The sequence below is a fragment of the Vulpes lagopus genome, chromosome 18, assembly GCF_018345385.1.
Source record: "Vulpes lagopus strain Blue_001 chromosome 18, ASM1834538v1, whole genome shotgun sequence".
In the NCBI taxonomy this organism is placed as follows: Eukaryota; Metazoa; Chordata; class Mammalia; order Carnivora; family Canidae; genus Vulpes; species Vulpes lagopus.
In genome coordinates, this window is record NC_054841.1 from 4,583,924 (window position 1) to 4,608,263 (window position 24,340).

A 24,340-nucleotide genomic window follows, 5' to 3' on the forward strand; every position below is an offset into this window, starting at 1 on the left:
CCAACACAGCTAAAATTAAAGACTCCACTCATCTTTCAATATTTAAATGTCAGGGCTTCCAAGTGCTTTATACCTCTACTCTTTACCCTTAGGCATCGGTCATTCCTTTAGGCCTAGGCCAGGCCTCTGGCCCGTTACATGCTCTTGGAGCATTCCATGTGTCTCCTTTGGAGCACAGAAAAAGGTCAAATAAATCATTTCCCGTACATTAGTTTTCGATTCTGTTTCTTTCCTCCTTGTTGGTAAGGTCCATAAGAGCAGGAACCAAGTTTATCTAAATTAGGAGTTGGCTAACTTTTTCTGAGAAGGGCCAAATAGCAAGTATTTTCAGCTTTCTGGGCCATAGGCCTTCGTCACTATTCAACTCTGCCATTGTAGCTGGAGAGCACTTGAGACATCATGTGAGTGAAGGTGACTGTGATTTGATAAAATTTTATTTCCAAAATCAAGAGGTGGGACCAAGGGCTAGGATTTGCTGACCCCTGGTCTAAATCACCAGCACCCAGTCTAGCATCTGGCATATAGAAGGCACTCAATGGATAAAGGAAAAAAAAAAAAGCCCTTGGTTTTGGCAATGAGATGGAAACCGGTACATAGGGAGGGTGGTTTTAGTGGCATTGAGGCAACACTGAAGAGGGTTGAAGAGAGAGCAGCAGCTGAGGAAGGAGTGAGTTCTCTTCCAAGAGTTCCACCACCAGTATGGCGCTTGGGGAATGGTATTGTCTTAGTAAGGCAGGTAAAAGTGGAGCATGTTTGCAGGCTGTGACAAGAAAGCAAGGCAGGGGAAGAAAGGGAGAACTGGTGAGGAGGGCCCTCCAGAGCTCAGGTGTGTGAGGAGTCAGGCACAGAGGAGGAACACACTCGCTTTGGCTGAGAAAAAAGGAACAAGGAAAAGTGGAAGGAAACTCGGGGAACACCTCATCTTCCTCCTTCATGTGAAATGTGACACCCGGCAAAGAGGGCGGGACTCCAGGTGAGGAACTATAAGCATCTGCCAGAATGGGAGGGCTGGCAAATGGGTGCATGGACACCCCAGACAGGGCTGCAGGCCTGTCAGCCTCACTGCTACCGGAGCTAGACGCCTCCCTGTTCTCTGGCTGTCTCTGAGAGAGCGCTTTTAACCAAAGTGGTGTTTGCATCTTGCAGAGCTGTGTTTTCCGCTCAGACCCAGTGTGAAAGGTGTTACTCACTGAGTCACCAGCACTACCTGCTATCACTTCCTGTCACTCTTTCCCAGGCAGGTAGCAACAGGCAGGCCCTGAGGCGGATGAGGTCACGTTTTAAACATGTGCACGTACCCAGTTCTTTCTTGAAGGATATCAAAAGGCATTTTAATTTCAGAAATTTAGTAAGTAGTGGTTTCATCCCCATGCCTTTGAATGTGTATGTCGTAAAGTATTTCTGTATTGGGCAGAATTGGATTTTTCTTTAAATGGGAGAAACCATTTGATTGGAGGGGGGTGCGCAATAAAAAATAGCATCCAGCGATTTAATTTTGCAAGCCTAACATAGAATTTAAACCTATAAAATGCAACTTCTCACAAGGTAAGTCATTAACATTACTGTATCTAAATACCCTGAAAAGTTTTCTGAGTGAAAAACCTACAACAGCCAGTTTCACGTATATCCAAAGTAACAGACACCCGGAAAACGCTGACAATTCAACATTAATTTATTAATTCGCTATTATTATTAGTGTAGGCAGGTATGAGAGGGGTTCAGATAGGTAGCAGCAGTGACAGGGCCTCAGCCCCTGTCCTGGGCGTCCACATCTCCGTCTGCTGGCCCTCCCGGTCTGACATGTGTCCTGTTTCTCAGGAGGAACTAAAACCATCTAAATAATTTTTTAGTTGGTATGCCTGAAAGAACAGTATCAGGACCTGTCACCTTCTGCTTTGTTTCAAGATGTGACTGCCGCTGGTATTTTTATTTAATGGACTGACGTACGTTCTACTAAGCAGCGCTTCCATTCCTATTTTTTTAAATTAATTAACTAATTAATTAATTTATGATAGAGAGAGAGAGAGAGGCAGAGACACAGGAGGAGGGAGAAGCAGGCTTGGGCCAGGAGCCTGATGTGGGACTCGATCTCAGGACTCCAGGATCGCACCCTGGGCCAAAGGCAGGCGCCAAACCGCTGAGCCACCCAGGGATCCCCTCCATTCCTATTTTTATTTTGAAGTTTCCCCCTCACCAATCAAAAGGTGACTTCCTCAAAACACATCAATCCTCACTGCACGCTTCCAAGTCCTTCCAGGGACGATGGAAGGGAAACCATGGGCCTGGGAAATGCACTGAGAATGGCGACGCCTCCCCACTCCCAGGAACACACCTTTTTACTTTTTTTAAATTTGGAAGGGCTTCCGGGACACCTTCAGAGACAGACTCGATAAACTTAAATCTCTTACCCTATCGTCGGGTTGATGTTTGGATCGAAACTGTCTTCCACGAACCGCCACACGATGCTCGATTTACCTACGCCCGTATCCTGGAAAAGAAGGAGGCGGGTAAACACAAATCAGTCCACCTGCTTGCAGACGGAGAACACCGCTTCGGGGCCTTACGCTCGCTCGCTCGCTCGCTCGGCATCTCGCAAACATCAATTCGGGCGCGGGTTTTCAGGACGTCTAGGGGCACAGGGTGTTTGTAAACATTGGGTGGGAGGGAGGGGATTTCGAGATGTACTTAACTGTAGGACGGGGAGGGTGGGGGTGGGAGTGTCTTGCAGTTTTTACCGGGACACCAGAACCTTTAGAGAAGCCCAAAGTTCGTGCTTGGCGTGATAAAGCCACAAACTCACTTTCTGACACGTGCAGGTAGACTATGAACTCCTGAAATTACTCGAGCGATGCCTGATAGGGCCACAGCCCCGCCCTACTTGGGAAGGGGTGCTGGTGCTGCTGCTGGTGCTGGTGCTGCTGGACTAGTTACTGGGATCCCTTTCGGTCTCCAAAGCAGCCACTCAGGCAAAAGAGCCCCAACTCCACAGGGCGTGACCTGAGGGCGCCAAGATGCTCCGTCGAGGCAGGAAGCTGAAGCTTCCAACTCGTTTTTTTTTTGGGGGGGCTTCCTGATTTGAACGTGCCCCTCCCCCCGCCCCCCCCCCCCGAGAAAGTAACTCAGCGAGGAGTGTCCCCGAGCGCGTCCCACAAACTCCGAACAAACGAGAAAAGGAGACGAACTCTGCTTGCAAAAGCCGCACGAGGAAGACCGGCGGCGGGGCTGCGCTCCGGGGCGACCCGGCCAACTTGCACCGGGCCCGCCGGCGGGGAGCCGTCGGGGGCCTCGCGGTCCGCGGGTCGGGTCCCCCCGGCAGGGCCGGGACGAGGTGGCAGGACGGCCCCGCGGGCCGCGGCGGGGGAGGGGGCGCAGGGGACGTGGGCGCGCCTGGGGCCCCGGCCTGCCCGGCCTGCCCGGCCTCCCGCGGCCCTCCCGGCCGGCCCGCCGCCACTCACCCCCAGCAGGCACACTTTGAGCTCCCTCAGCGCCATGGCCCGGGAGCCAGGGGCGCGGGCCCGCCGCCGCCCTAAGTTGAGGAGGGAGAGGCCGGGCCCAGCACGAGCATCCCCCGGCGCCGCCGCCGCACGGCTCGGCCCCGGCCGCGGGGCGCGCAGAGGCGGCGGCTGCCCGCTCGCCAGCCCTCGGCCCGGCCCGTCCGTCGCCAGCCGCGCGCGCGAGGGGCCCGCCTCAGCAGCCGGGACGCTGCCTCGGCCTCCCGGGCGCCGCCGCCGCCGCCGCCATCTTGGGACGCTGGCCGGGTCACCTGACCTCCCCGCCCACCTCGGCAGCCACCTTCGCCGCGAGGGCGGGGCCCGGCCGGCGCCGCGAGGCTCGCGGGGCGGGGCCTGCCCGAGGGGGCGGGGCCAGGGCCGGAGGCCCCGCCCCTCGCCCACCAACCCCGCCCTCCCGCGCGGACCCCCGCCTCCTGGCCCATCCCAAGATGGCGGGGGAGTGGGGTTGGCTCCCCGGGCGCAGGGGCGGGAGAGCGGGGAGGGGCCTGCCCGAGGGGGCGGGGCTGGGAGCCCGAGGCCCCGCCCCCTCGCCCCACCGGCCCCGCCCTCCCGCGCGGACCCCGCCTCCTGGCCCATCCCAAGATGGCGGGTGAGTGGGGTTGGCTCCCGGGGCGCAGGGGCGGGGGAGCGGGGAGGGGGGGCCGGAGGGGGCGGAGGCCCCCCATCGAGGCCGCGGCCCCCTCCTTGTGTGTAACTCCTGTGTATTTCTTGGTTTTCAGAGATCCCGCTGTACTTTGTGGACTTGCACGATGACTTAGACGATTGTAAGTAGCAGTTGGGGGGCCCCCGCCCCCGCCCCTCCCCGGGAACCTCTCCCGGGGCTCGGGGTGCGCGGAACGCTGCGGGCGGGGGCGGCTGCGGGCCAGGCCCCTCCTGTCGGGACGGAGGAGCGGGACCCCGACCGCCCCGAGGGTGCACTTGTGGCGGTGCCTCCTCGCGGGGCGGGGCGGGGCGGGCCGGGGATGGGGAGCCCTCCCCTCCTCCCCTCTCCCCCCTCCCCTCCTCCCCCCCTCCGGGAGGATCTGGGTCGTTGGGAAACTTCTGACTTCCGGTCACTTTGTGTCTCTTCCTCCTCTTGCTCCGGCCGCGGCCCCCGGGGGGTCGGGAGGGGCGGGACGGTCGTCCCGGGGCCTGGTGGTGGCTCCGCGGCCGCCGTGGGGTTGGGAGACTTCCACCCGGGCTCTCCGCGTTTCCCCAGGGGTTCCGGGGTCTGGGAGGTGCTGGCCCCTGTGTGGACTCCAGCCCAGCCCCGCGTCCTACCCCGAAGCGCCCTGTGGGGCCGGCGTGCCTCTAGGGGGCCCTCCTGCCCTCTCCTGCCCTTTGGGGTCACCTGCAGGACTGCTGGCTGGGGGAGGTGCCCTCCCGCAAGGGCAGGTGCAGGTCCACATTCGTGGTGAATGAGGCATTTCCTTTCCTTCCAACAAACGTTTCTTGAGCACCTACTTATTCAGGGCCAGGCCACATGCAGCGCCTGAGACCTACAAAGATGAACCAGAAACAAGGACAGCTTTCTTCCCAGGGGGTTCACAGCACAGACATGGTAAACAGAAAATAACCAAGCCCTGGGATGCTTGCTGGGGCAGGAGGTCTGTACAACCACGGGAGCAGCTAACGTTAATCGGGGCCTACTGTCCATCTTTCCTTCCCCGGCTGCAGGTTTCCTTACGTCATGAAAGTTAGTGTTTATTGAAAACGTACCACAGGTCACAGGCAGTTTTTTTTTTTTTAATTTTTATTTATTTATGATAGTCGCAGAGAGAGAGAGAGAGAGAGGGGCAGAGACACAGGCAGAGGGAGAAGCAGGCTCCATGCACCAGGAGCCCGATGTGGGATTTGATCCCCGGTCTCCAGGATCGCGCCCTGGGCCAAAGGCAGGCGCCAAACTGCTGCGCCACCCAGGGATCCCCTTAAACTCTGTTCATAGACATTCTGTTAGAAGGAAGCAACGTTACTGAAACAGGTGGTACCGGAAGGGGTCATAATAATAATAATTAATAATAATAATAATAATAATAGTAATAATAATAATAAAGTCAGTGGTTAGGAGCACCGGTTCTGGAGTCAGATGGCCAGAGGGTGAAGGAGGTCCTGTGTGGCTCTTTGCTGGCTGTGTGATCTCAGCAGAGTCACGGTACCACTCGGACCCTCAGTGGCTTCAACTGTAAAACGGGCATCATAGTGTTCCCCCTCAAAGGCTTTCGTGAAGGTTAAATAAAAGGTTTAGTGGGAAGCCCTGTCTGTAAACACTCAGTAAACATCAGCAGCCACGATTGTTGTTATCAATGTGATCATTATTCATATTTATTTAACACCGTTGAGCCAGGTAGAGTATAGACCCCGGGTTTACAGAGGAAAGTGTTTCAGCCAATGGACGTACTTGAGTGGAAGGAGTGTCACATTTCTATTGGTAAACATCAGTGAACTTCTGTTAAGGCCCCTTTTATTCAGAGATTTGATATTTGGCCTGGCTGATTGCTGACTGTTTTGGTAATCTAGGTCACTCCGAAACTTAGTGGCTTAAACCAACAGCATTTTATTATTATTTGCTATTTTTAAAAAGATTTTATTTATTTATTTATTTTTAAAGATTTTATTTCTTTATTCATGAGAGACTCACAGAGAGGCAGAGACACAGGCAGAGGGAGAAGCAGGTTCCCTGCGGGGAGGCCAATGTGGGACTCGATCCCAGGCGGGATCAACCCTGAGCCAAAGGCAGACGCTCAACCACTGAACACCCAGGCATCCCTGATTTTATTCATTTATTTATTTATTTCAAGAGGAACAGCATGAGCAGGAGGAGGGGCAGAGAGAGAGGGAGAGAGAATCTCAAGCAGACTAGCGCAAAGCACAGAGCCCGATGTGTGGCTTGATCTCACCACCTGAGCCAAAATCAAGAGTCAGATGCTTAATCAACTGAGCCACCCAGACGCCCTGAAACTAACAGTTTTCTTATTGCTAACAATTCTGTGGGTTGACTGGTTGGTACGGAAGCTTCATGTGGTTTCAGCTGAACTCTGGGAAGATGAAAGGGTTGGAGATCGCTTCACACACAGGACATCTGGTGGAATTGTCGGCCAGGACCTCAGTTCTTGTCCAGATACCTTTTCTACTTGCCTTGGGTGATCGTCTCAAACCATGGTGGGTGGCTGTAGGCAATTTGACCTCTTTCCTGGTGGCTAGCTTCCTTCAGTCTTTATTGTTCATATGTGCAAAAAGAAAGTAAGAGATTATATATGGAAAAATAATTGATTTTGCTTTGGCCCTCTTGGAACAAGTGTTGGGTGTTTGACACTTATACTAGAGAAAGCCTTAAATACTCTGTGGTAGATGGCTGAAGACTTGCCCCAACAAGGAGGGAAACCACCATCATGGCTCTGAATATACCCATGCCTTGGTATTGCAACTTTGGGAGTCTCGTGGGGCTTCCTGTTTAAGCAGAGGTGGAAGCTACCAGGTGCTAGACTTCATGACTTTACAATATAATTGATTTAATGTAAGCCATAGTAGGAGGGCCTGTTCCCCCACAAAACTCCATGGGTCCCACCTTTATACTTTACTGGGGTGGCATTTGGGAGGTATTATTAGGCTGTGACTGACAGCAAGAACCCTGAGGTCCTGTGACCCACTTCCTGCCTTTAGCTGTGTCATGATATTGGACAAGCAGATCGATCCTTCATTCATTCTGTTCAATTTCTTCATCTGGAAAATTAAATAAGAATAGAAGATGCCTCAGAGAATTGATAAGATTAGATGAGATAGTACACATGTAACAGTTTAGCTTAGTGCCTGGCATAACGAGTTTTATAGTCAATGAATTATTATTATTTTCATTGTCATTACCAGTGCTGGGCTTTCACGTAAGATTTTCTGGTTCAGTGTTTATGCTGCTACTCTGTGAGGTAGGTGAGATTATACCTATTTTACAAACGATAAAACAGAAATCAGAGAGGTTCAATAACTTAAGTAGTGTGGCACAGCTCGTAAATGATAGTATTAGCAGTCAGACTCTGTTCCTTTTGACTCTTTTTTCTTCTGTCACCCAGATCAGCCTCACAAGTATCTTAACCTAATGGCAGGGCATGGATGTCAGTTTGGGTGATTTTAGGTCTGTTGTCTTCCTTGGTTGTTTTGTGTAAGTGATGTGATAACTGCTTCATTTAGGCTATAAGTTGCTTTGGGCAGGGACACAGGTCATCCTTTTTATAACCCAATGTCCTGTTTGAGCTAGGTGTTTAATTAATGTTGTTACGTGTAACAATAATGGATTACAAGGCTTGTCTGATTTACTTTGTGATTCTTGATTAAATTTGGCTAACTTAAAAAAAAAGCCTTAATGAATGGATGCCTTGTTTTTTTAAAATCATTCAGAGTCTTCAGGCCATCGCAGCACAGAAAAGATTTAATTTTAGAGAATTACCTTGCTAAATTCCTTCTCTTGAGAGCAGAAAGTGTGTGGGGTGGCCTGGCATATTGGTCCCTGTGGCGGATCGCACTGGAAAGTGGAGCTGTGTGAGTTTGTGCCTACGGGGCCTGTGAATTTGCTTGTAGCATGTGCAGCCTGAAGAGGTGCTACTCCTGGTAAGGTTTGCTTGGCCAACTAGAATTTAAGTGTATGCTGGTGGTAGTTGAAAACAAAAATGAGGGTGACCCGTCGTGGATGAAAAGACACCTAAGTGACCGATTACCGAATAACACTATGTGGTCAGATTTGGGCTCTTAGTTGAACAAACCAGCTTTAACAAGACATTATTGAAACAGTGGAGAAAATTGAACTTGGACTGGGTAGTAGATGATGTTAAGAATCATTATTAACTTTGTCAGATGTGATAGTGGTTTCACAGTTTTGTTCCAAGGGGAAGGGCCTTATCTAAGAGAAACAAACAAGCTTTTATGGGTGAAATGATTTGATGTGTGAGGTCTGCTTTCAGATACTGCAACAAACAATAGACAAGCACAAACTTGGGAGGAAGGATAAATGGGGGAAAAGGGGCAGAATATTGATACTTGTTGAGGCTGGCTGCTGGGGACGTATTTTGTTTTGTTTTGTTTTTGTTTTTGTTTTTATTACACTGCTCTCTCTGTTTTTGCATGTGTTTGTAATCTTACATAATTAAAGAGTTTTTTAAAAATGAGGTAAAAGTTTTGTATGTGATCCAGCATCTGCACAGAGTTGGAAAGCTGGATGTCAGTTCCGAAGTCGCTGCAACAGTACGGTAGACTACATTTAGCTTCCAAGGACGGACTGGTAGACTGTATTAGCATTTAGGGTATGGTGTTTGTTTTCAAATGTTTGTATCTATGAAAGAAGTCGGGAAAAGGGCATACTTCTATTGATGAGAAAGCCTAGGTGCCAACAAATGATGTCTGAACTTTTGTAGAAAATAGGATTAGCTAGGGTGGAGGAATACAGACAGACTCTCTGGATTCTCTGGACCTTAGTGCTGGAAGGAGCAGTGTATGGCTAAACTGGAATAAAAGACATCCTCCAGAGCAAAAAGCATTCCATTTCACCTGCCTGCTTTGTTCCAAATTTGTAAAAATGTTCTGTTCAAGGACCACAGCCAGGCTGTGTACCCCCAAAGTGGAGAAGCTATTTTAATTTGAGTCCACAACCAAACCATTGAACTTTTGCTCTGAACTATAATATAAACTTGAATCAAAGATTGTCAATTAAAAACAAAAACAAAACAACTTTCCCTGTTAGGTGAACTAGCTTAAACAGAAACAGGAACTTGTATGTGCTAATACTTGGAAAATAGAGCAAAATCTAGACATTACACTATTCTCTAAATCAGAGGTGGGCAAATTTTTTTTTCCGTAAAGGATCAGATAGTAAATATTTTAGGCTTTGTGGCCTAGAAAGTCTGATGCAACCAGTCAAGCCTGCTGTTTTTGTCTGGAAGCACCCACAGACATACATAAATGAATGACTATGGCTGTTTTCTAATAAAGCTTTATTTATAAACACAGGCAGTGGGCTGGATTTGGTCCATGGGCCATAGTTAGCCAATCTCTATTCTAAATCAAACTTGATTTCATTCTATCAGAGCCTCTGAGTTTGTCTGTTAGCTGAGCTAACCTAACAGGCTGTCTTTCCCACCCGGTTCAGTTTGAAGAGCTGAGGTTTTGCTAACACAACCTGTTTTGTTAAGTAACCCCTTGACATATTGCTAAAAGTTCACATCTCATTTTTCCGGTTGGTGTATTGGGGATGAAAACATGTACCTCTTTCCTCCCAGCAGGATGAGGTGGCAAGGAACAAAAGAGTCAGAGTGGTAGATGCAGAATCAACTTTGCCTCCCCTCCAATCATTATAGTGCATTTTACTTTTGTTGCTCTGCATTTTCCATTTCCTGTGAGACAAACAGATGAACATCAGAGATTCCCTGAAATTGCCTTTGTTTAAAGAAGAGAATTTTAAGTGGCTTTCTACATCACAGATTAAGATCTTTTTTATTTTTTAATTAATTAATTATTTTAGGCTCCACGCCCAATGTGGGGCTTGAACTCATGACCCTGAGATTGAATTGCATGCTCTGCTGAGTCAGCCAGGCACCCCAACGAATTAAGATCTTCTAAACAGAAAATTTGCAACAAAACCTAGATAATGAAAGAAAATGGTTTTGACCCTCAGAACACTACTTAATTTGAAACCTGATGGGGGAAAAATAAGATGAGGGCAAGTGGTTGCATTCTATGTTTGGAAAGTCATTCACTCGGTAACAGGTGTTTCTCCAGTTCCTTCTAGGTGCCAGCCTATGGGAGGAGGTGTTGGGGATAGGGGGCTGAAGAAGCCCTGGGCTCTACCCTAAGGACACTCTTGCCTGGTGGGGAGGTGCGTGCTAGGTACAGTGCAGAATGCAGCCTGCCGAGGGCTCAGGTGGAAGAGTGAAGAGAGCTGAGCAGCAAGACAGAGCCATGTGTCCTCCAGGGATAGAGGGGAGATGCTATTTAGAGTTGGATCTGGCCAAGGAAGGCGATGGGCATTCCAGGCAGAGGGCCTCTATTTGCAGAGGTGGATATGTGGTGAAGCAGTCAGGGATCTAGGAACCAGGGGTATAGAGGTCTGAGGAGTGGGAGAGACTGCAGAGGTGGGTTGGGGGTCCACCAGTGAAGACTCTGCCTTCCCAGTCATAGGGTTTAGACTTTATCCGAGAGGTGATAGGGCATCCCTAGATGTGTCGCTGGGACCTATGTGTTAGGAAGACAACCCAGGCAGTGGTATGAGAACTGCCATTTATTTAGTTAGGACTAATAATGTGCCAAGCCCTGTTGTGAGTGCTTCTAGTATTTAGCTGCAAAAAACCCCTGTGAGGCTGATATTTTTAACTTTAGTTTGTTGCCAAGCCAGGCTCCCAAGGGGCACGGAAAGACTAAGTAACTTGCCCAAACCACACAGCTAGTGAGTGGCAGAGGTGGAATTCAAACCAGGGAGTTTGGCTACAGAATTTGTACTTAACCACCATGCTTTGGCAGACTTGCCATTCATTCATTCATTCATTCATGTACATGACTAATAATTATTAAGGACCTCTTAAGTCCTGGGCACTACACTAGGCTGTACGGACACAGAGGTGAATGAAACAAATCTCATTTCTGCTCTCATGGGGCTTTCAGTCCAGTGGTAGAGACAGCCATTAAAAAGCCAACGCAAGCGAGTGAGCTAAGTTCAGGAGTGGTAGGTGTGGTGCAGGATGCGTGACAAGTGAGTGTGGTCAGTAGGGCCAGGGCTGTGGGAGGGATGGAGTTGCTGCTTTACCTTGAGTGGCCAGAGAGGTCTTGTCTAGAGCTCTGAGAAGCATGCTAAGCTTTTTTTTTTTTTTTTTAAGATTTTATTTATTCATAGACAGAGAGAGAGAGGCAGAGACACAGGCAGAGGGAGAAGCAGGCTCCATGCAGGGAGCCCGACACGAGACTCGATCCGGGGTCTTCAGGATCACACCCCGGGCCGCAGGCGGTGCCAAACCGCTGCGCCACCGGGACTGTCCGCATGCTAAGCTTTGAGTAACAGGATGGAGGTGTTCCAACATGGAGCCAGAGACAACATTCGGGCATAGCAAACAGCCAGGGCACTGGCTCTGAGGCTGGATGGGCCCATTGTTGTCCAGGCCTCGTGCGTCTGGAGCATAGGAGTTAGAGCAGTGTGGTGTGGGGGCGGGTAGAGAGGGCCCTAACATGTGTGACCTTCTCCCCCATACAGGATAAGGGGTTTGCCTTGTGCTCAAGGAGCCCATGGGGTGCCACTGGAGAATTCTAGTCAGGTGAGTGCCCAGAGCTGAGTTACATTGTAAAGGACAGACTGTGGAGAAATAAGCCAGGGATGGAAAAAGTGGTGTGTCCTAGGGACTCAGGCAAGAGTAGTGGGGTCTTGATGGAGGAGGAGGGTGTCAGAGTAGTGAGTGGGGTCAATAGATAGTTCTGACAGGGACGAGTCAACTCAGAGTCATACCCTGAAGCAGCACTTCTGCTTCCCTCCACCCAGGCAGGGCTGGTTCCTCTCATCCTCCCTGAAGCCAGTGGCATTTAAGCCAGATGTGGCTAGATGTCTGCCCTTGTCCATCAGACATGGTCTTCCTCATCTTGGATCACCAGGGTCTAGCATGTTGAGTGGCACATGACAGGGACACGGAAGTGTGCATCAAATAAAGAAACCAGGCTGTATGTGAGGGTGGAGTTCATGTTTTCCATCTGAGATGGTTACTTTTGAGGTGTGCTCAGGAGATCCTGGGGGCACAGTCCGGGAGACCACTGAAAAGCCCCCTTGTAGGGTTCTGTAGAGGACTTAGGCCTGAAGAGAGTCATTAGTGGTGGATGGAAGCTGGAGCCAGGGTAATGGGTAAGAGCAGCACAGCGGGAATTGGCAGGGAAGAAGGTCAAGGGTGGAGTCCCTGGCAGTAGAAGCTTCTAGTATAGTGCACCCTGGGGAACAAACCTCTCAGAGGTAAGAAGCCAGGGGACCCTTGAAGCCAAGGTTTTGTTTGGGGGGATCATTCATGCCACTTGCCACGAAGAGTCGGATCAGATGAGTACTGAAGACAGGCCACGGGGCTGTGGTAGCTGGGAGGTCTTCAGTGACCTCTGTGAGAGATTTCCCAGTGTGGTCAAGGAGCAGAAGCCAGACAGGAGTTAGTTGGGAAGGCATTACGCGTTAAGACAGTATCACCTGCAGTCCACTAGCTCCGTGGTTATTTACTGAGTACCTCCTTTGTTCCAGGCACTGGCTGGTGATTGGATACTTTTGGGAATGGTCACTGTTCTTTCGAGTTCACAGCCTAGCAGGGGAAAACAGACCCTTTAAAAGGAGAAGCAGCTGGAAGGATTGAGGTCAATTGCTTTTCTTGGATAGAAGAGCCCAGAACAAATTTGCATTATTTATATCTACCCTGGAAACCTTAAAAAAAAAAAAAAAAGATTTGAATAGCTCAATAATTCTACTCCTGGTTATATGCCCAACAAGATGTGAATGTATTATTCTCAAGAAGGCATGGTCATAATAGCACTGTTCTTTTTCTCTTTTTCTTTTTTTTAAAAAAAATCTTTTAAGTACCTTTTGTGGCTGCAGAGCCTTGTTAACTTTATCCATAGATTAAAACTTTAGATATATTGAGTAGTTAGGGGGAAAATATCAAGTAATGATTATTTATTGATTATGCACTATTACCTGACGTTATAGTATGTGCTCTGGATAAATTTCTCTTAGTAATTCTATAGCTAATCTTTTTTGTCCCCCCCATGTTATATAAATATATTTATTGTTTTTACTTCTAATATTTAATTTTTTTGTTGAAATATAATTAACATACAGTGTTATTAGTTTTAGTTGTACAATATAACAATTCAACAATTCTTTTTTGTTAAAGATTTTATTTATTAGAGAGAGTGAGAGAGAGAGAGAGAGAGAGAGAGAGAGAGCACGAGAGGGAGGAGGGTCAGAGGGAGAAGCAGACTCTTTGCTGAGAAGGGAGCCTGATGTGGGGACTCCAGGATCAAGACCTGAGCTGAAAGCAGATGCTTAACCGACTGAGCCACCCAGGTGCCCCTAGGATTCAACAATCCTATACATTACTAACTGCTCCTCATGATAATTGTACTCTTAATCCCCTTTATCTGTTTTACCCATCAAATAGTAGCACTATTCTTCAGAGTTGAAAACTGGAACCTACCCATATGTCCATCGTGAATACAATGAATTATGAATTGTTCCATTCACACAATGGAAAATTATGCAGCTGTGATAGTGAATGATCTACAAGTTGGCCCAGTAATGTGGATGAACTTCACAAACATAATGATGAGTGAAAGAAGCCAGATACAAAAGAATATATACTGGATGGTTCTATTTATATGAAGTAGAAGAACCAACTAAAGCTCATATCATCCAGGCTGTTTGAAGGTAGGAGTGTGGTCACCCTCGAGGTAGGATAGTGAGCAGAAGGGGGTATGAGGGGCTTTTGGAGATGCTGGTAAAGTTCTCTTTGTTGAGTGCTAGTTACACAAGTGTGCTCAATTTAAAACTTTAGAAGTTGTTATTTCTACACTTTTCTGAATAGTGTTATATTTTGATTTTCTAAGATCAAGGAACAGAGGAGAGCATAACCATGGACCGAGGGATGGGAGTTAGTGAAAGGGGAAAGATGACAAAGTAACTTTTTAAAAGCAATTAATTAATTAATTGTAGGTGATTTCTACACTCTACCTGGGGCTGGAACTCAGAACCCCGAGATCAAGAGTTGCATGCTTTACTGACTGAGCCAGCCAGGTGCCCCCTAAAGGAAAAGATGACAGCAGAAAGAGAGGGTAGCTGACTGTGGGGGTTGGATTGGATGAGACTGGGATGGAGCTTGGTGCATCCATGGAAGAGTTTGCTTCTTTCCAGAAGGAGGAGAGCAGGGGCGCCTGGGGAGCTCAGTTGGTTAAGCATCTGACTCTTGGTTTTGGCTCAGGTCATGGCCTCAGGGTTGTGAGATGGAGCTCTGCGTCACACTCTATGCTCAGCATGAAGTCGGCTTGAGATTGTCTCCCACCCCCTTCTGCTCCCCCTTGTTTCCCTCGAGTGCACTCTCTCTCTCTCTCTCCTTTCCCTTTCTCCGGTAAATAAATAAATAAAATCATTAAAAAAAAAAAAAAAAAAAAAGGAGAAGGGCCACCTTCTTAGTTTGGCCAAGGTGGTCAATAAAGAAGTGACTTTATGTTGGTCAGCATTCCTTGACAGTTTCAAATATTTTGAACAGTAGAAAATAGAGACCCACGTGCACATATACTGATGTGCACATACACTTGCCCCAAAGGTTGTTGTTGTTGTTTTTATTTATTCATGAGAAACTCAGAGAGATAGAGAAGCAGAGACACAGGCAGAGGGAGAAGCAGGCTCCACGCAGGGAGCCTGTTGCGGGACTCGATCCCGGGTCCCCAGGATCACACCGTGGGCTGAAGGCAGTGCTAAACCACTGAGCCACCTAGGCTGCCCTTCTTGGTTTTCTTTTACAACCTTTTTGCCTTTTCAAATCTGTCTCAAGTCTGACTAAAGAAGTCAGTGCATATTTAAGTACTATCCTTCGTTCATTAGTACCACATAGACCCTGGCGACTCTCTCTTCTACCTTCTTCAGCTCTGGCCCCAACCTGGTGAGTCAGCAGGAAAATTGAGATGTGTAATATCAAAATGGAGCACACGAATTGCTTTGAGCTGCAGACTTCTTTCCTATCAGGTAACCCGAGTAAATGTTTCCCATTGACCGTCAGTGTAAAAGTCAGAGTCATAAATAATGACAGGTTTTGGAAGCTGTGATTAAAGCCACAAATCAAAGAGGAATTTCCATGTATGCATGGTGTAGAAAGGACGGCTGCTCATGAATTAAGTTGGTCTTTTCAGCCAGCCCATTGCGTAGTGCTAGTAATAACCATCAGTAGCCCTCAAAGATTTGCAATATAAAACATTATGCATTGGATGGATCTGCTCATACAAGAGCTAATAAATCAGCATGGGTCTTGTTAGAGAATGGCATTTATGTAGAGAAAGTTTGCTCATGCAACTTGCTGTTGAAATTTAGTTAAGTCAACAAGGACTTGTGGTGGTGGTGGGGGGTCAGTTTCCCCCAAAAAACCAGTGAAGAATCAAGAGTGTTCTTTATTTTTTAGAGTGGCCAGGTTTGTCTAGTTTAGCTATTAGAAATAGTCCCAATATAGGAACCTGCATTCATACTTAAAGCCTGTTAGCAAGAAGAATGAAACCACATTAAGTAACACATTAATGGATGGGTTTCTCTAGTTTCCCCCCAAATCATTTAAGGGCTTACAAAGACTTAGAAATTGTTCATTACTTCTGAAAGAAATTGAGGAAGACACAAAGAGATGGAAAAATATTCCATGCTCATGGATTGGCAGAATTAATATTGTGAAAATGTCAATGTTACCCAGGGCAATTTACACGTTTAATGTAATCCCTATCAAAATACCATGGACTTTCTTCAGAGAGTTAGAACAAATTATTTTAAGATTTGTATGGAATCAGAAAAGACCCCGAATAGCCAGGGGAATTTTAAAAAAGAAAACCATAGCTGGGGGCATCACAATGCCAGATTTCAGGTTGTACTACAAAGCTGTGGTCATCAAGACAGTGTGGTACCGGCACAAAAACAGACACATAGATCAATGGAACAGAATAGAGAACCTAGAAGTGGACCCTGAACTTTATGGTCAACTAATATTCGATAAAGGAGGAAAGACTATCCATTGGAAGAAGACAGTCTCTTCAATAAATGGTGCTGGGAAAATTGGACATCCACATGCAGAAGAATGAAACTGGACCACTCTCTTTCACCATACACAAAGATAAACTAAAAATGGATGAAAGATCTAAATGTGAGACAAGATTCCATCAAAATCCTAGAGAACACAGGCAACGCCCTTTTTGAACTTGGCCACAGTAACTTCTTGCAAGATACATCCACAAAGGCAAAAGAAACAAAAGCAAAAATGAACTATTGGGACTTCATCAAGATAAGAAGCTTTTGCACAGCAAAGGATACAGTCAACAAAACTCAAAGACAACCTACAGAATGGGAGAAGATATTTGCAAATGACATATCAGATAAAGGGCTAGTTTCCAAAATCTATAAAGAACTTATTAAACTCAACACCAAAGAAACAAACAATCCAATCATGAAATGGGCAAAAGACATGAAGAGAAATCTCACAGAGGAAGACATGGACATGGCCAACATGCACATGAGAAAATGCTCTGCATCACTTGCCATCAGGGAAATACAAATCAAAACCACAATGAGATACCACCTCACACCAGTGAGAATGGGGAAAATTAACAAGGCAGGAAACCACAAATGTTGGAGAGGATGCGGAGAAAAGGGAACCCTCTTACACTGTTGGTGGGAATGTGAACTGGTGCAGCCACTCTGGAAAACTGTGTGGAGGTCCCTCAAAGACTTAAAAGTAGACCTGCCCTACGACCCAGCAATTGCACTGTTGGGGATTTACCCCAAAGATTCAGATGCAATGAAACGTCGGGACACCTGCACCCCGATGTTTCTAGCAGCAATGTCCACAATAGCCAAACTGTGGAAGGAGCCTCGGTGTCCATCGAAAGATGAATGGATAAAGAAGATGTGGTTTATGTATACAATGGAATATTCCTCAGCCATTAGAAACGACAAATACCCACCATTTGCTTCAACGTGGATGGAACTGGAGGGTATTATGCTGAGTGCAGTAAGTCAATCGGAGAAGGACAAACAGTGTATGTTCTCATTCATTTGGGGAATATAAATAATAGTGAAAGGGAATATAAAGGAAGGGAGAAGAAATGTGGGGGAAATATCAGGAAGGGAGACAGAACATAAAGACTCCTAACTCTGGGAAAGGAACTAGGGGTGGTGGAAGGGGAGGAGGGCGGGGGGTGGGGGGGAATGGGTGACGGACACTGAGGGGGACACTTGACAGGATGAGCACTGGGTGTTATTCTGTATGTTGGTAAATTGAACACCAATAAAAATTAATTTATTAAAAAAAAACAGCTTCAGCAGTGACATAAAAAAAAGAAATTGTTCATTGAAGAGTGGCTAATGAATAGTTCTATAAAATGATCAATTATGTAAGTTCTGTATTACTACATTCTTTTTTTTTTTTAAGTACAAATTTTGCAAATAAGGCTAAAACTCCTTGGTCACCATCAACCAATATTCTAACATTTTGAGATGGACATAGACAGAGTGGGCCACATCTATCATGTTCTCCCCACCAATGTCCCCCAGTGCTGTGTCAGAGACAGAATATTGGATTGTATGGATAATTGGGCTGGCCCAGGGTGGCATATCTCACATAGACTTATAGTGACACGATGACATGTTGAATGGGGAATCGTAAATATTGGGAATGCCTGGAGAACGGATTCTTAATGAAAATGTTTGCCAGGATAGACATGCTATAACATCCTGCTTTCGTCTCTACCTCTGTTCACGTCTAGGCCAATAAAGGTAGCTCGTTGGGTATGTTTTATTGTGTTTATTTTTTCTCACCTTTCCACTTAAAACCAATTCTAGCGTTGCTGTTCAGTCAGGGGTTGGTGGCTTCATGTGAAATCTTTGGCTTCCCCAGACTGCTCAGAGGCAGCAGATACTCTGTACTTTCCTGTGCTGTGCTCTTCCCTTCATCTGGAATGGTTTTTTTCCCCTCTTTCCCAGATTCTTTCTCTCTTCCTTTATGGTGAATTCCTACTTGCGCTTCAAGGCCTACCTCAAATATCAGTGTTCTAGGGAAGCATCTCCCATCATCTCCCTGTTTCTCTTCCAGGCAGAGCTGCTTTCTTCCCTGGTTTGTTTATACCTGTGTCCTAAGGCTCTTGCCACCTGAGTATTGTGGGTTGTTATGTGTGTGACGATCTTTGTTCTCTTGGGAGCTTTTGGAGTCCGAGACTGTGTCTTTCTTGTCTCTGAATCACTGATACTCTGTTGAATATTGAATTATGGCTTACTCTTGTCACTGGAAGTTAACCACAATGGAAGGAAAATATGTTTAAGATGGGTTTGCTGTTAACATGCTTTCTGTTTGGGTACTAAATCATTTGATCTTTTTCTTGATGCAAAATGACCTGTAACATGTCTTTTCTTTGTTTTTATTAGATTATACGTAATGTACTTTGAACCTGTAATGCACATTCACCTAATAATTATACTTAAAACATTAATTCATACTTAGCCTGTTTTAAGACAGATTGGTGTCTTGTGAAAAGCATCGACACACAGGCAAGTGCTCGAGGATCTATTGTGTTTCTGCTAGAGCATCCTCATCTCATTTATTTCATGCCCCAGACTGTTTTAAATGATGAATATACTGGCAGTGTTCATTATTTTTAGTAGATGACCCTTGAGTTAGCATAAAAGAGGATAAATCCTTTTTTTTCTCAGAGTTGTAGGTTCTAGAAATACGTTTTTCTGGTGGAATTTTAAATCAAGGAGGAGGGCTTTTCTTTTCTTTCTTTTCTTTTCTTTTTTTTCTTTCTCTCTCTCTCAGTTACATAGCATCAGGTTAAAGGATTATAGATTATGCTGTTCTTTGCTAATTGATCAGGACCTCATTGAAGAGGAGCCAATCTCATCTTGGGCTATGTGGGTTCAGGGCTACTGCTGCAGAACCACTTTGGTTTGGGTTGGATGTGGAGGTATGCTGCCTATCTTTTAGCTAAGTAGCTGGGTTTTTAAACTTGGGCCATTCCTCTGGAGGGCCTGTGTTAGCTGCAGCCATTGAACTGGGTTGTAGTTGACCCATCGGGCTGGGATGTTGGCCATACAATTCAGGGAAGCAACACACAGGTGTGTGGCATGGGGACAGGGTACTGAGCATAAGATGATGGGAGAGGCCACCCACCCTGATGTATCAAACTAGCAATCCTTCCAAGCCTTTCCTCTGCTGATCTTTGTCAGCTTTAAATTACCACTCACTTTTGGTAAAGGGTCAGTGATACCCTGTGTAAACTTGCCTGTGAACCTGATGTGTGGCAGAAACCCGGACAGTGGCCACTGCTCAGAAGTCCATCATGGCAGAGATGGCAGATGAAGGCAGTTAGGGTCAGTCTTGGTTTTTAGATTTTAAGTTGAGCCCAGAAGGCTTGAGGATATTATTAGAAGCTATTTTCTTAAGAAGGCTTTGGTTTTCTGCATTATATTAAGCTTTCATGAATGGAGTAGGCAACTTTTTTTTTTCAAATATAAGAAAACACAGCGAAAAAAAAAAAAAACACAGCGAAAAAAATTGAATAAGGAGTTATTTATCTGCTACTTCGTATTTCATTTCTAACTTGAAAGCTTGAGATTCCTGATGTTTGTGGGTGACCTGGACTTGTTGGGTCTCAGAATAATCGACTGCTCATGATATCACCATGTAGACCTCAGCTCTTGTTCCTGTGAACAGTTCACCAGACAACATGCCCTCTTAGCTGTGGCTAGAAATGTAAATTCTAGAAAATTCTTTGTGAGAGCAGGAATCATTTATGTGCTACTGCCACTGTCAGGAGGCACAGCAAGCTAGCTTGGCACATCTTTACCGTTCATTCTTTCATTCATTTGTTCAGCAACTTTGAGTACCTGCTGTGCGCATATCACTCATATCAATGAGTCAAAGATTTTTAGTGGGGCACGGGTGGGGAGTGGACCAGCTGATAAACAGTAAACATAGGAAGTAAACATTTTGTATTATTTTTTTCATTTTGTATGTTATAAAGGGATAATTTCTCTGGAAAAATAGAAAAGTAGATCATGGTAAAGTGGAGTATAGGTGGGAGGCTTGCAATTTCAAAATAAAGTGGTCAAGGGAGGAACTCACTGAATGGAGGCATGGATGAGCAGATTTTTAAAGAGGAGAAGGAGGTTATCAGAGAGGACATCTTGGGGAGGAGAGGTCCGGGCAGAGGGAACCACCCTGCTGTGCCAAGGCCCTTAGCCAGGGAAGGGACTGGGAAGTAGCAAGGAGCCATGTGGCTGAAAGAGATGGCAGTGAAGGGGAGAAGTTGTCATGGGAAAGCTCAGAGAGGCAAAGGTGGGCTGGGTCTTTCCTTCTTACCTCAGGCCCCTCCGATCCTGGGACCAACCACAGGTTGTTCAGGTAACAACACCTGATAGTCTTTCTCTTTTATAGTAATTCTCAAATGGGGGCTTCTGGCAATGTCTGGAGATGTTTTTTGATTGTCATAACTTGGTGAGAAGATGCTCCTGGCAGCTAATGACTTGAGGCCAGGAATGTTGCTGAGTATCCTGCAATGTACAGCCCTGAGGTTGAGAAATCCTGCTTTATTATTACATAGGTTATCAACTATTGATTGATTGATTGATTTTAAAAGATTTTATTTATTCATGAGAGACACAGGCAGAGGGAGAAGTAGGTTCCATGCAGGGAGCCCGACGTGGGACTCGATCGCCGGTCTCCAGGATCACGCCATAGGCTGAAGGTGGCACTAAACGGTTGAGCCACCCGGGCTGCGCCCTGTTGATTGATTTAGTTTGTCTTAGAAGACTTTTTTTTTTTCTTAAAGATTTTATTTATTTATTCATGAAAGACACAGAGGAGAGAGAGGCAGAGACATAGGCAGAGGAAGAAGCAGGCTCCATGCAGGGAGCCTGATGTGGTACTCGATCCTGGGAATCCAGGATCATGCCCTGGTCTGAAGGCAGGCGCTAAACCGCTGAGCCACCCAGGGATCCCCCTTTTTTAAAGATTTTATTTATTCATGAGAGGCACAGAAAGAAAGAGAGAGGCAGAGACACAGGCAGAGGGAGAAGCAAACTCCATGCAGGGAGCCCTATGTGGGACTTGATCTTGGGTCTCCAGGATCATGCCCTAGGCTGAAGGCGGTGCTAAACCGCTAAGTCACCCAGGCTGCCCTGTCTTAGAAGACTTAATAAAAAAGCAATAACATTAAAACATCACAGGAAGAGGTTGTTTATCACACTACCTGGTCAGGTGCCTTCACAAGTGACATTGAAGCTAACGCTGGCTACCTTCATTCACTTTGTGGAAAGGGCATCCAAACCTTGCTTGCATGTGCATTTTACTGGTGCTTTCATGAAATAGTTAAAAAATAATCTAAAATATCATTTGTAGGTAAATAGCAATAATCTCACTGATAATCTCATTAGTTTAGACTCTAGTAGAATTTTCTAATTTTGAAAGGGGCCAGGATGTTGATCCACACAAGGGAAAATGTTTACCTATACACATACACACGCAAAAAGATTTTCAGTACTTGGAATAAAAGACATTCTTATTTGCACAAGTGTGATGTTACTATTGGGAATATTTTCCTTGGAGTACACTAATCCAGTATTTTTCAGAAGTTACTCATTTCCATACTACCTTTCCTATTTTGTTTTACCTATATTCCATCTGTATTATTCTCTGTATCAGTGACTTCTTTTTGAACACATTTGGAAAAACCTGTATTCGTTGCTCAATATGAAAACCGAGATATCGTAAGATAAAAAATAAAATAACCTTAAAATTGAGGTGGACACAGCTGCCTGCCCAAGCTTCAGAGTGTGAGGCCTGCACTGTATTAAAAGGGAAGATTAACCAGTTTTAGGGAAGCATTCAAGACATACCAGATGGAAAGGAAGCATTGTTGATGTCATTAGAGAATTGCGTAGGAAGAGTTTATCCCCCCGTGACTTAGTGAGACGTAATGTATTTTCCCTGTGCCACACTGGGGGATGCGATGTCCCAAGCTGTCCATACTCTGAGGCCAGGTGGCCGCCTGGCTGGGGTCGGAGCTGCAGTCCGAGAGTATGGGGAGCACTCCGGAGTGCCAGGGAGGCCGGTTCTCTGGCTCTGATGAGCCCCCAGCAGCATATTCATGCAGAAGGCCCCACAGCCTGGGATGCCACTCACATAACTTGGGTCTTTGTTCTGTAGAAGATGAAATCTGTAGCTCTAGTTCTTACAATGAAATAAAACAAAAATCCCTGTAACTCAGATCTCTTACTGTTTCAGATGTGCTCTACACATCCTTACTCCCTTTGCCCTTCCTTACATATTTGCTACAAATCCCCCAAATTTCCTTCTACTATACTCATTAGGATGGTTGGATATGTTTTATTAACTCATGCGCTTTACATTGAATGCTCGAATTCCTTCATTTACTTATTTAGGTGGTTTTTGACTTGTTTCCTTTCTTTTTGAAACTCAGATCTCTCACTTTTGCAGGCAGAAGAGAATTAATGTCCTGGTTGCTTTGTAACTCAGGTTGTGGGGGCGGCTCACTGCTGCGCCTCACGTTTGTCGTTGTGGAAACTAGATTTTCTCCGCATTCTCAGGGGCTGCTGGACTCCTGAATTGAATCCTGGTAATCAAAGTCTCGGGAGACTGACTTCTACAGAAGCCAATATTTATTAAGTGTCTGCTGTGTGCCAGGCATTATATGACACGGTCCCAGGGTTTTAAAGGGTCCCCACGTCTAGCTGTGGAGACAGAAACCATCTACTTAGAGTTAATAATGCAGCACTTTATGTAAAATGGTGAAACCTGACCACTGTAGAGTTCCATTTATTACCCTCCTACTTTATGTTACCGTTTTTATTATGTGGTATATCTGCATATGTTATAAATTCCACAGTACAAAATTATCATTTTTGCTTTGTATCGCTCTAGACTATCATACATATTTTTGAAGACATTAAGAGGAAATACAGTTTTAAAAAAATGTACTGACATATTTACCAGTCCAATGTTGTTGATTCCTTTTGAATTCCAAGTTTCCAAGTGGGATCCTTTCTCTTCAGCCTGCAGAGCACTTCTCCATTTCTCATAGTCTGTGTTGGCTGGCTCTGTTTAAAAGGGTATGTGACAAATAAATTCTTTGTTCCCCTTTGTTTTGATCCGGCAGTGTCTTTATTTCATCATCATTTCCATGGGGGTCTCACTGGGTGTCACGTCCTGGATTGACGGTTTCCTTCCAGTCCCTCACATCTGGCCTCATGGTCTTCTGCTTCCTCTGCTTCCCACGCAGCAGTAGAGGGTATTTGAATCCTTAAGTCTTTGTGTGTAGTGGTTGTTTTTCTCTGCTGTTTTCAAGATTATCGTCCGTTTGACTAAGCTGTGTCTAGGTGTGGTTTTCTGGATGTTTATCTTGGGGCTCACTAAGATCCTTGATTCTGTATCTTTACTTCTTTCACCAAATTTGGGGAATTTGCCATTATTTGATCATTTAGTTAAGTCTGCTCCGCAAATTTCTAAATCTCAGATATTGTTTCACTTTAGAATTTTTATTCATATCTTTTAATAGCATGTCTTTGCTGAGATTCCTTATATTTGCAGTCATTGCAGGTGTACTTCCTTCACATCCCTGAGCGCTTTATGATAGTTTCTTTAACATCCTCGTCTATATTTCCAACATTTGGGTCCCCTTAGAGTCATTCTGTGACATTTTTTCTCTTTTAGCTAGCTCATGTTTTTCTGTTTGTTGAGTAATTTTGGATTCAACCTGGATATTGTGAATATCACACACTATACGATCTCTGGATTCTGTTATATGCCTCCAAAGAGTGTTGATTTCTTTGTTTTGTTTCAGAGAGACAATAATTGGGGGGGAGCAGCAGAGGGAGAGGGAGAAGCAGGCTCCCTGCTCAGCAGAGAGCCCAACACTGGGCTAGATTCTAGAGTCCTGGGATCATGAGCTGAGCCTAAGGCAGATACTTCACTGACTGAGCCACCCAGGCGCCCCTTGTTTCAGGAGGCACTTAAATCAAATGAGGTCCCACTATTAACTCTGTTTCTCCTGTGGTGAGTAGTAATCCGAATCTCAGTTCAGTTCTCTTAGCCTTACCTGTG

At 46.0% G+C, this 24,340-nt stretch overlaps 2 protein-coding genes across 6 annotated transcripts in view; one reads left to right on the forward strand and one right to left on the reverse strand.

The window, feature by feature from the left end:
• The window catches only part of RAB22A (RAB22A, member RAS oncogene family), a 57,376-nt gene extending 53,609 nt beyond the window's left edge, over nucleotides 1-3,767 (reverse strand). The window contains exons 1-2 of one of the 2 annotated variants that reach the window (XM_041732637.1): nucleotides 3,456-3,767; nucleotides 2,409-2,488 (exon numbers count right to left, since the gene is read on the reverse strand). In XM_041732637.1, the coding sequence (XP_041588571.1) occupies nucleotides 2,409-2,488; nucleotides 3,456-3,491 (116 nt within the window). In that variant the 5' untranslated portion in view covers nucleotides 3,492-3,767. The remainder of the gene's footprint in view (nucleotides 1-2,408; nucleotides 2,489-3,455) is intronic. The other variant, XM_041732636.1, reaches the window with a different exon arrangement.
• A 313-nt stretch (nucleotides 3,768-4,080) lies between these two features.
• Nucleotides 4,081-24,340, forward strand: part of LOC121478062 (serine/threonine-protein phosphatase 4 regulatory subunit 1-like) — an 83,896-nt gene continuing 63,636 nt past the window's right edge. Inside the window, exons 1-2 of one of the 4 annotated variants that reach the window (XM_041732865.1) lie at nucleotides 4,081-4,101; nucleotides 4,232-4,276. In XM_041732865.1, coding sequence (XP_041588799.1) covers nucleotides 4,095-4,101; nucleotides 4,232-4,276 — 52 coding nt within the window. In that variant the 5' untranslated portion in view covers nucleotides 4,081-4,094. Of the gene's footprint in view, nucleotides 4,102-4,231; nucleotides 4,277-11,712; nucleotides 11,774-15,137; nucleotides 15,220-24,340 lie in introns of those variants that run through there. The other 3 variants (XM_041732867.1, XM_041732868.1, XM_041732864.1) reach the window with 3 other exon arrangements.